The following is a 12,185-nucleotide window of genomic DNA, read 5'->3' as shown; positions in this document are numbered from 1 at the left end:
GTGTGTGTGTGTGTGTGTGTGTGAGAGAGAGAGAGAGAGAGAGAGAGCGCGCGAGAGAGAGGGAGAGAGAGAGACATTGATGTGAGGAACATTGATTAGCTACCTCCTGTACACACCTGATCAGATATCTAACCCACAACCCAGGTATGTGCCGAGCAGGAATCAAACCCACAACCTTTTGGTGTATGGGGATAATGCTCCAATCCAACCGAGCCACCTTTTGTTTATCACCCATCCATCAATGAACAGTTTGGGTTGTTTCCACCTCTTGACTATTATGAATAGTGCTATGGGTGTGCAAAAATCTCTTTGAGACATTACTCTCAATTCTTTTGCATAAATACACGGAAATGGGATTGTTAGATCACATGGTAGCTCTATTTTTAATTTTTTGAGGAACCACCATACTACTGTTTTCTATACTGGCTGTAACGTTTTACACTCGTACTAGCAGTACACAGGGTGCCATTTGTCCACATTATTTTAGTTTGTTTTTGTTTGTTTTGTTTTTTTTAATATAGTTGCCATCCTAATGGGTGTAGGGCGACATCTCTTTTTGATTTTGAATTTTCTTTGATGACTAATAATGTCAAGGATCTTTTCATATGCTTATTGGATATTTGTATGAGATAACGTCTTTTGATTTTGCTTAAGAGCTTTGTCTGAACTTGTCATTGAATGACTGTTTGATCTCAAAGGGATCTACATCTGCAAAATTAGGCATCTAAAATGTAGGGCAGTTTCTCTTGTCAGCAAATCTGTAACACACTTATCATTTACTGAAACATATTCCATTACCATTAACTCTTCAAAAGGAAAAACAGTATCTTTGATAACGGGGGTATAGTTAGCATAAATAGGAGTATAATATTACCCCCTAATGTTAAGTAAAGCCTACGGGTTGATGGTGTTGTTGCATTCTTTCTGTATCCTTGTTGATTTTGTTTAGCTGTTCTATCAAATTGTTGAGAGAGGGGAATTAAATTCTCCAGTTATATTTTTGGATTTTTTACTTTCTCGTTTTAGATCAGGGATGAGGAATGTCTGGCATATAGGCTGTGTAAGGCCAGTGAAATCATTTGGTCTGGCCCTGCCAAGTCATTAGGGATGAGTTAATTAAATGTTTGATCAAATATAGGAAGTTAATTTTGTATGGCCCTTGAATGATGTTATAAATATCAAAATGGCCATTGGCAAAAAAAAGTTCCTCACCAGTTTTAGATCTATCAGTTTTTGCTTCACATATTTTGTAGCTCTGTTTTATGGCACATCCCCAATAAGTACAGCTAGGTCTTCTTGATGGATTCACTCATTTATCACTATATAATGTCCCGCTCTATCCCTGGTAGTAATTGTCTTTGCTCGGAAGTTTACTTTATCTGATACTAACAGAGTAACTCCTGCTCTCTATTAATATTTGCATGCTCTATCTTCTTCCATCCTTTTCATATATATATGTAATTATCTTTGAACTGAGTTTTTTTTGTAGATAAGACACACTTGGCCTGTGTTGTTTATTCCACCCACAAAGTTTCACATGTGTTCATAATTGTTCATTAAAAATTATATGATGGGTACTTTAAAATATTTGTCCAATAATTCTAATATCTGTGTAATCTTGGTGTTGACTATCTATTGGCTGTTCTTTCTCATTCAGTTTGAAATCTTTCTGGTTCTGGGTGAGACAAGTAATTTTATCTGGACATTTGAGAGTATTGTAAGACTGGATTTCATTTAATTCTTGTGTTTTAGCAGGCTTTCCCTGGCACCACACTTGTGTTTGAAATGGGCACCAACTCATGACTCCCAGGTGGGGTGGAGGTTTAGGTTCTCCACTAGGCACCATTAACGTGGAGGGGCTCCATGTTACTGTTGAATGGGGATGGAAGGCTTCCCACTAGGCTTCCACTGGTACTACCTCCAGTGGATGGGGATGAGTACCTCATTATCCCCCATGGATTAGGCCTAGGGTGAAGTCCAGATGTATACTGGACCCCAATTAGCTTAGGGTAACTGTGACCTCAAAGTTATTCTTAGCCTTTATCTGCCTTGACCTCTGTTGATACCACTAAATGTATCCAGTTTTAAAGCATTTACCTCCCTTTAATTTTATGACTCTCTCTGGATTTTTCTTCTTAAACTCTCAAATATCTTTAGAATTTATTCATGGGAGCCTCTGTCTTCCCTGTCTATCTAACTCTACTATCCAGGTTCTGTCCTTATAGCCTTTTCTCGTTTTTTTATCCCTACCTAAACAGTTTGATCAATTTTCTTTTCTATTTATTTATTTAAAATATATTTTTATTGACTTTAGAAAGGAAGGGAGAGGGAGAGATAGAAACATCAATTATGAGAATCATTGATCAGCTGCCTTCTGCATGCCTCCTATTGGGGAATGAGCCCTCAACCCAGGCAAGTGTCCTTGACCGGAATCAAACCTGGACCCTTCAGTTCACATGCCAATGCTCTATCCACTGAGCAAAACCAGCCAGGGCTTGATCAATTTTCATAATTAAACTACTACTTGTAAAGCCTCCTAACCATATGTCCAGCCAGAACTCAAATGACATCCAGAACCATATATTCAACTGTTTATTGGCACTCTCCCTTTTGCTGTATCAGACATCTAAAAGGGATATTTCCCCCTCCCCTACCCAAACGTATTCTGCTTCTGCATTCACTGCTTCAATTAGTGGCCAAATCATTTAACAGGTCTCTGTAGTAGAAAACTAGGAGTTATTTGGCACCCACTTTTATCCTTCTTAATACCCATTCAATCAGGCTTGGAGTCCTGCTAAACAACTCTACCTCTTAAAAACATTTTATTATTTCCTTTTTCCTCAAACAAAAATGACCTAATTAGGCTTCTTAAATCACTTTAATTAAATTTCTTTAAATCATTTCTCATCTAGAATTCCATAATAAAAATGCTTATCAAAATGATATTAAGGAAATACACTTATGATATGACTTCTCTCATCAATACTTATCATTTGTTATAACAACGTTTTCTTTCCCCAAACAGTGGACTATTAGTAGGCTATAAAAATCATTCAGCAGCTTTTAATAATCAGATTTCTAAAAATTCTTTTATGAGATACATTTGAATAAACTAGCAAGTATTGTAAAGCTCTAAGCACACTGATATTTAAGTTGTTTTGTGTCATATACACACCATTTTATATCACAAACCAGTAAACACATACAAATTTACACATGTATAAACACACTGCACATACATGTATATGCATGTGTATACTGGGTCATGATGTAAGCTCTTCCAGGGAAGCTCCTAGGTCCCTCATATTTCCCAATCTCTAAAGAGAATGAAACATTCTTTTTTCTACTTTGTCTTCTATTATTGCTTCAATCCCATATTTGTGTTCCCTACAAGAATAAACTTCTAACACAAGCTCTTGGTATATAAGCTGGTACTTGAACATTTACTGAAGGAAATGAGTGAGATCATACGTTTGTGCTTGCTCAAAAAATTAATACCTACCCTAGGGTAGTAACAATTTTTAAAGGCTTAAAACACTGAAAAAATAACAACATAATAAGCTGTCATTTAAAAACACTTTGCATGTGCCAGGGACTTTTCCTAGTGCTTAACATGTATTATCTTATTTAAACCTTACAGCCTTTTTAGATATAATTTTTAAAATGAGGAACAGGTAGAGACATTAAATAACTTCCCACACTAAATGGCAATGATGGCATTCAAAACCCAAATAGTTGTGACTCAGAAAACAAAGATACACATTATAGAATGCTAAAGAGTTGCTAAAAGGTTAGCAGAAAGTTAACTTACTTCAAATAAAAGTCTATAATAACATCATTTAAAAATTCTCCTTCACTTAGACAGTGCAGGTCCTCATTAGTAACAGAGATGCCTCCCTTAGCTGGAGGTGGTGGATATACTATCAACCTGTAACAAAAATTTTTAAAAAAGCAGATTATCAAATATTTGTGTGTGTATATATACAAAAGAAAAGCAATAAAACAGAGAAGAAATTTAAGGGTGTTGCAAATGTGAAGGAATTCTCTCACTTTTCTACAGGACCCATAAAGATGGTGTGACCCTCTCCAGTTTCTTCGTCATCATCAAAAAACTGAAATTGTTTGCTTCTAAGTTGTATTCTAGATTCCAGGGGCACCTGGAAAAGGAAATTAAGTAATTAATTCAAAGTCAACTGGGAAATTTTTCAATAAAAAGAGCAAGCACAAGCCAAGAATGTTTTTTAATTAAAAAGGATTAAAAATATGAATCTAAAAAGTATGCATGATTTTTTAAAAAGAAACAGGAAAAAACAAGGGTCCGTTTATTTATTTATAATTTCTGGTACACCGATACTCTTGAATTTTTGAAAAAATGCTCTCTGGTATCTTGTCTGAAATCTCTATATCCATATTAAATTAGGTTATGTTAGTAAAATCCGAAGAACAGATATAGTATTTTTTTCTCTAGCAGGGAAGACAAGGCAATCCATAGGATATGGAGCAGAGGCTGAGGGAGCTTCAGTTCTCCAGAGTCAAGGAGTTAAAGGAAGAGTCTTCCACTGAAATTTGAGCCCATCCCAGCTACCTCATGGCTCTAGTCTAGCTGCTCTTTTTTCCTTCAGAATTATCTCCTGCAGACAATTTTTCAAAAGAAGGGGAATGATTCCCCTTTCTTATTATGCTCTTTTCCTCAACTTCTCTGGTGAGGCCCTGTCAACTTCACTAAGATTGTGATTTGGATAGCCCTATCTCCAAGTGTGTAACCAGGTAGAAAGATTTTTGTGTTCCTAATAAATTAAGTCAGTAAAATTCAGCTGCTGTGATAAGGGACAAATTTTGAGTATTTAAGTTATATTTGTATGATTCAGGTGGCTTCAGAGTTACCTACTATATTAGTTATTCTAGAACTGGATACATATGTTGACCGTCAGGATGGTAGATATTCTTCATTTCCCAAGTTTTCAACCATGTCTGTGTATGTTACATATAAGTCTACATCAAGGACCAAATTCCTTTATTTTTATCGAAGCCTATGGCATCACTGGAAACCAGCAGGGTAATAACAGACTGGAATATATCAGTAATGTATATGTATGTTGAAAGAGGGAAAAAAAAGAGAGAAAAAGGAGATGAAAAGTAAAGAAAAGAACAGAGTATGGAGCCCAGCCTGCGTGGCTCAGTGGTTGAGCACTGACCCATGCATTAAGAGGTCACCAGTTTGATTATCGGTCAGGGCAACTGCCTAAGTTGCAGGCTCAATCCCCAATGGGGAATGTGCAGGAAGAAGCCAAAATATACTTCTCTCTCTCCCTTCGTCTCTCACTAAAATCAATAAAAATAAATTAAAAAAACAAGAATAGAGTATGGAAAGGAACTAAAAATGCTTCTAAGACGTATACCAAGTACTATTTTTGTCACAAAGTCACCTATTCACCATTACATTTTGACACAACATAGTTTACAAATTGCATATAAAAGCAAATAATTCTGAGATGGAATTTAAAAAATCTAACTCTGAAATGAATAGTATAATAAAAAATATTTCCCTTTAAAGCTATATGTTAAGATTATATTTTAAAATTAAAAAGCATAATTACATTTTTAATTTTGTTTTCTTTTTGCACGCAACTTCCTTTGATCCTTTCTTCATAGGTTTTTGTACAGGCAACAAGTCTGCTATTGGCTTCGTCAAAGGGAATTTTCGCAAAAAAATTGGATACATTATTCTTTATACCAATTTCAGTAACGATACTTTCAAATACCGTATTTGCTTGAGCATCAAGGGCATTTTGAAAAATTAAAATTATATACTGTTCTTCCAAATCTGAAAAGAAATCAATATAACTATAAGTCTAAAAGAAAAAAATAAGTATATAGGAAGTTATTAGAAAAAAGAGTAACAACTAGTTATTCCAAGAACATCACCAGAAATCCCTGTATCAATGTTCAAAACAATATTTGGCAGAGTATATAAAATAAATATAAAATAAAGACCAGTGACAGTGTTACCTGACAATGTCACCTAAATTATTAAGAGAAAGGAATCAGAACACATTACTCTAGCAGTAGCTCAAGAACAAATCTATTCGGGGGTATAACTGATTTACTTCATTTAATAGGATCAAAATATATTTATAGTTTTACATATGTATAAATTAAAAATTTTATCAAACACAAATAAAATTTCCAAGTGAGCTAGAAAATTTAGCTGTAAAAACTGCTATTCACTAATGTGCAAACTCTTAAGCTGAAGCAGCAATTACTGCTGAAAAGTATTTATTTTACAAATATTCATGCTATGCCATAAATATCAGAACCATATCATGTATTATAGAGATTGAAGATACATTCTATGAACTTGCAAACTTCTAATTCAGGGTAAGTTTCAAGGATTCCAGATTTATATGGTTGTACTTAGTACCTATCAGTGCATTTTAAAAAGTTCATTTCATCAAAGGACTATGCTGTACACCTGAAACCAATACAAAATAATACTGAAAGCAAATTGTAATTGAAAATTTTTTAAAAAATCATTTTACTCATATAATACAAGGTCAAAGAGTGCAGACCTTTGGAGTTTTAACCATTTTGAAAACTTTATCAATGAGCAAACCTGTGTTTTATCATTAGAACTTCCACTTCATGTGGGCTTTTCCTCATCTATAAAAGGGGAAAGTAAGATCTATCCTGCAAGGTTCTTATAATAAATATAATAAATATAATACTATATAATAAAAGCATAATATGCAAATTGTCCCCTCAACCGGGAGTTCATCCAGGAGTTCAACCAGGGGACGGGGCAGGCGGCCAGTGGAAGGGAGAACCTGGCTGGCAGCTGCTAGGAACCCTACCAGTGCACGAATTTCTGCACTGGGCCTCTAGTCCTATCTAATAAAAGACAAAAAGGGTAATTAACCGTACCTTCGCTACACTTCCCATTGGCTAATCAGGGCGATATGCAAATTAACTGCCAACGAAGATGGCAGTTAATTTGCATACATAGGCTCCAAGCGGTGGAGCGAAGCCAAATGGTCCCGAAGCCTGCTGAGCAGCGAGGCCTCACGGCCCCGGGATCGGCAGAGCCACGAGGCCTGACGGCTGGGGGGCGAGGGGGCTCTGGCCGGAGCCCAGCCAGAGCGAAGGCCTGGGTCCCAGGTACCAGAGGAAAACTGGTGCCAGCAGCCAAGGGAAAGGAAGGCCTATTGCACGAATCTCTTCATGCAATAGGCCTCTAGTATAATATAATATACATGAAAAAGATCTATCAAAGTATATTCACATTCTGCTAGTCAATGGATTATATTTATTATTATAATCCAATCTACATAACTTACTTGTTAACTTATGCATTCTTTTACAATGAGTCCAAACTTTATCATCCATACTCATTTGTATCAGCATGCTCAGCTTTTCATAAACTGGTGGTATTGTCTGAAGAAATACAACTGGTAATTTACGGACATTACACCATTCACATTTAGTTAGATCAGAGGTATTTAAAGTAAAGCCTACTGGATCAGCTTCTGCTTCTGGAGGAAAACAAATGGAAATGGAAAATGAATCAATTCTTAAAACAGCAAATTCATAAATGAAGAAGAGTGTGAGAAAATACAAGTTTAAAATAAAACACATTTATTATGTTCTGTAAATAGTAACTTCTAGTGGGAAATGAAGAAAAATCCTTATAACTATTTTAAAGAAGTTTCTGCATTATTTTTCCAAAAGAGGATTCTAATGAAGTATACTTACAATTAAACATAGATTTTGTGATGTTACAGAATGAAATCACACTATCAACACATTGCGGACCAGTAGTTTTATTGCTAGCTTTACCCAGTGCCCAGGTAAGTGTCTACTGAACGAGTACAAAAAATGTTTTACATAAATATTCAAGGAATGCTTTAAAATTAAATACCCACTGCATTTTGAAGTTATTTATTACATGTTCTTACAAGCTAGTATCTTTTTTAAAGTATGATACTTTGTAAAACACTGTGTAATATAAAGCGAGAATTCTCATGATCTGTCCACAATGTGTTAAAATATACCTAATAACTAATCATGTATATTTAATTTAATCTTTCATTCCTGTAAAGTGCTTCAGTGTGAAAAAAGTTTAAGTTAGCATAAAGACATATTATAGCTTACCTTCTAGCGGTATCTTGATAAAATCTAAACAAAACTAAAAAAATAAAACAAATTAATGCCAATCTAGATTTATGAGGATTTTGCTACAAACAACCTAAATGACATATTATTCGGCACTTATATTACAGAGGGCAGAAGAAATAAATCATCTACCACGTGCTTAAATATAAAACAAGATAACCTCCCCACTTCCAAATTACCTCTCAGAAAGGTAGGCTTCACCTTTCTGATTCAAATACTGAGAATATTCTTATACTATTGACTTATTTTTTCATAACTTCAAAGAGAAATTGAGAAAATGCTATATAAGACCCTAATATGCAAATCAACACAATGGCAGAACGACCAGCGGAATGACTGGTCACTATGACTCACACTGACCACCAGGGAGCAGACGTTCAATGCAGGAGCTGCCCCCTGGTGGTCAGTAAATTCCCACAGGGGGAGCGCCACTCAGCCAGAAGCCGGGCTCATGGCTGGCAAGTGCCAATGGCAGTGGCAGGAGCCTCTCCCTGCCTCTGCTGCAGGCAGGTGGTAAGGAGCGAGGGGTCCCGGACTGCTGGTTTAGCCCCGATCCCTGGGATATTGGGTGTAAGCAGCAGGCAGACATCCCCCGAGGGGTCCCAGACTGCGAGAGGGAGCAGGCTGGGCTGAGGGGACACCCCCTTAGTGCATGAATTTTATTCACCAGGCCTCTAGTATTACAATAAATACCTGAATACTCATACCCAGATTCACTAACTTTAGTATCTTCCTACACTTAATCATTCTTTATGTATATACTAAAAGCCTGGTGCTTGAATTTGTGTAGAGTTGGGGTCCCTCGGCCTGGTTGGCGATCGGGGCCAATTGGAGGTGCAGGAGGTTGGCTGCGGGATGTTGGCTTGCCGGGGGAAAGGGCTGCAGGATGTTGGCTGGCCATGGGAGGTTGGCTGTGGGAGTGCACTGACTACCAGGGGACAGCTCCTGCGTTGAGCGTCTGCCCGCTGGTGGTCATTCACGTCACAGCGACCAGTCGACTGGTTGTTCAGTCACTTAGGCTTTTATACATATATAGACACACACACACACACACACACACACACACACACACACACACACACAGTCATTTCTCTTTTGCTAAACCAGTATAAAGGCAGAAAGGTTCATTATTACAACATCTAGGAAAATCAAAATTAAGTTCATTCAACATACAATTCATACTCAAATTTTCCCAACTGCTCAAAATTATCCTTTATATTTGCCTTAAATTTCCCCTGATGATTCTGTCAAGGCAATGTTACATTAGTCTCTCTTTTGTTTACTACTGTCTATAACAGAGAGAAACCTCCTTCTGCTTTTTATAAATAGCCTTTGAAAAATCCACGCTAGGTTCTAAAAAATGTACAACACTCTGGACTGCACTACATCAAAGGTACATGCCAGCCAGCCCCACTATTGATACAAGCTTAATCACTTGTTGAAGGCAGTGTGTCAAGTATTTCCACTGTAAAATACTTAAAATCTGTTTCTTAGATTAATAATGACATGGCAGATATATCTCGTTTCAGTGCAAAACATAAAGGAAGTTATGTACAGAAAGAAAATGTGAAATAATCTTTTAACACACAATCTGAAGAAATTACAGATACACTATACCTTATAAAAAATGTTCTTTGGCTAAATCCCATGGTACAAGGAAGATTAATAACAGATTGCAAATATCCAAATCATAAGCACAACTACTTTTTAGCTGAACTATTTCATTTAGCATTTTAATTTAAAAAAACCTATAGTAACATATTTTATATTATACACACTGCCTTTTATTTTTTAAACTAACTTCAGTTTTTCTTCAGTAGATCATATACATATTAATCTGTAACTTTCATGTAAAAAAAATTCATTCAAATTTTGATGATGTTCTTGCTAGATAGCCTTGAGACTATGCAACTTTCAACTAAATGGCTAAATTAACAGCCTTAATTATCATACTACGGAGTTCTGAATAATGTAGGGGGAATGCCATAAAACCTATAAGACATTACTGACATTTCTGCCATATAAGACATAGCATAACACTTTTATTATCTGACAGTCCCATCAAAGATAATCTGTACCATGAAGGCTTGAAACAAAACAGAAGCTTCGTAAATCCCTGAAAACCCTGCTATATAACAATGCTGCTGGGCAATAATAAATTTTCTATATATAATTTACTTTAGATCTCTGGAGTATTTAATATCATTCTAGTTTTTAAATAATGAGAAGCTAGAGTTTTTTGATGGAAAAAAGATTGCTCTTTTCCCATATGGCTTTTCTTGCATAAGAAATCAGGTCCACATTTCATTTTCTCCTATAAACTTAACCTATAAAGTTTCCCCCCCTTTTGATCATATTTATTCTAGAATCATAAATCCTAGAAAATAAATAGCTATTAGTTACCATAATTTACATAATAATAAAGCAACCTTTTAACTTCCCTAATACAATGTGTTTTCTTAAAGATATTATTTTATGTATAAAGAAGAATACTACAAGACAGAGTTTACAGGGTTAGAAATGGATAGCCAGGCACACCAAGTTAGGGAATTATAAAGGCTTACAAAATAGTGCAGTGCTAAAGGAAGATCAATGTAACAACAATGTATAGAGTATATTAGAGAAGAAGAAAAATGATGACTAAGAAAGCTACTTAAGGAGATTAAATTAAATTTTCAAACAGAAAATGCAAATTTGAATTGGATTGGTAGCAGTAAAATAATAAGAAAGCACGTATGAGAGATAAAAATTAAAGGACTATGGAAAAGTCCTTTGGGTTTTGTGGATACTGAACCAGTGCCTTCTGAGTGGCTATAATAGTTCAATAATCTATTTCTAGGAGTCTTGGTGCTTTAAGACATTTTTCTGCAGACTCCAAAACTTTTGGATTCTTCTTTCTGTCATTATATTCTTTAAAATACTGTTTTCATTGAGTTGGCATTAAGAATAAAATAGTAGCCCTAGCTGGACTGGCTCAGTGGATAGAGCATTGGCCTGCAGACTGAAAGGTCCCAGGTTCGATTCCAGTCAAGGGCACATGCCTGGGTTGCAGGCTAGATCCCCAGTAGGGCAAGTGCAGGAGCAGCCGATCAATGATTCTCTCTCTGATCATTGATGTTTCTCTCTCCCACTCTCCCACTCTCCCTTCCTCTTTGAAATCAATAAAAATTTATTTTTTTAAAAAAGTAAGAAGTGGAAAGTTTTTTTTTTTAAATATATTTCATTGATTTTCTACAGAGAGGAAGGGAGAGAGACAGAGAGCCAGAAACATCGATGAGAGAGAGACATCGATCAGCTGCCTCCTGCACATCTCCTACTGGGGATGTGCCCACAACCCAGGTACATGCCCCTGACCGGAATCGAACCTGGGACCCTTCAGTCCGCAGGCCGACGCTCTATCCACTGAGCAAAACCGGTTTCAGCAAGTGGAAAGTTTTAACTCAGTTAAAATACTAAGTATCTTCCCACAATGTTATGTCACTACTTTGAACAATGAATTATAAAAAAGTTTTTAATGACTTTTATGGTGAGGATTTATAATTGTTTATATACTATTAAATAAATATGACATCTACACTAATAAAAGAGAAAAATGGTAATTGGTGTACGATGCTACCTTTTCATGGGCTAATCAGGGCTATATGCAAATTAACTGTCAACTAAGATTGGCAGTTAACTGCCAACAAGATGGTGGTTAATTTGCATACGTAGGCACAATGCAGGGAGGCGAAAGGGAAAGCAGGAAGAAGCCCCCTGCCACTGACAGTGATCAGAAACCCAGGGGGGGCGCTAAGAGCCCCCAGGGCCGCCTTTGCCCTGCCCCCCAGCCAAGATCGGAGAATCAGGCGCCTTTGCCTTCCTGGCCAGTGATAGCAGGAAGTAGGGGTGGAGCCAGCAATGGGAGCTAGGCACGGTCAAAGCTGGCAGTCCCAGGAGCTAGGGGTCCCTTGCCTGGGCCTAAAGCGAAGCCCACGATCGCAGGGCCGCTGCAGCTGCGGGCTGGATGCCTCAGCCAG

The 12,185-nt window shown here is 36.7% G+C and overlaps 1 protein-coding gene across 6 annotated transcripts in view; it reads right to left on the bottom strand.

The window, feature by feature from the left end:
* The window catches only part of SENP6 (SUMO1/sentrin specific peptidase 6), a 108,042-nt gene that overhangs the window by 24,773 nt on the left and 71,084 nt on the right, over window positions 1-12,185 (bottom strand). For all 6 annotated transcript variants that reach the window (XM_015569432.1, XM_015569431.1, XM_015569437.1 and 3 more), the window contains 5 exons: window positions 8,149-8,182; window positions 7,335-7,529; window positions 5,598-5,824; window positions 4,051-4,157; window positions 3,812-3,928 (listed from right to left, as the gene is read on the bottom strand). In XM_015569432.1, the coding sequence (XP_015424918.1) occupies window positions 3,812-3,928; window positions 4,051-4,157; window positions 5,598-5,824; window positions 7,335-7,529; window positions 8,149-8,182 (680 nt within the window). The remainder of the gene's footprint in view (window positions 1-3,811; window positions 3,929-4,050; window positions 4,158-5,597; window positions 5,825-7,334; window positions 7,530-8,148; window positions 8,183-12,185) is intronic.

This window comes from Myotis davidii, unplaced genomic scaffold, assembly GCF_000327345.1.
Source record: "Myotis davidii unplaced genomic scaffold, ASM32734v1 scaffold104, whole genome shotgun sequence".
NCBI lineage: Eukaryota > Metazoa > Chordata > Mammalia > Chiroptera > Vespertilionidae > Myotis > Myotis davidii.
The sequence above is the reverse complement of the archived record's forward strand: the minus strand, read 5'-3'. Positions and strand labels throughout refer to the sequence as shown.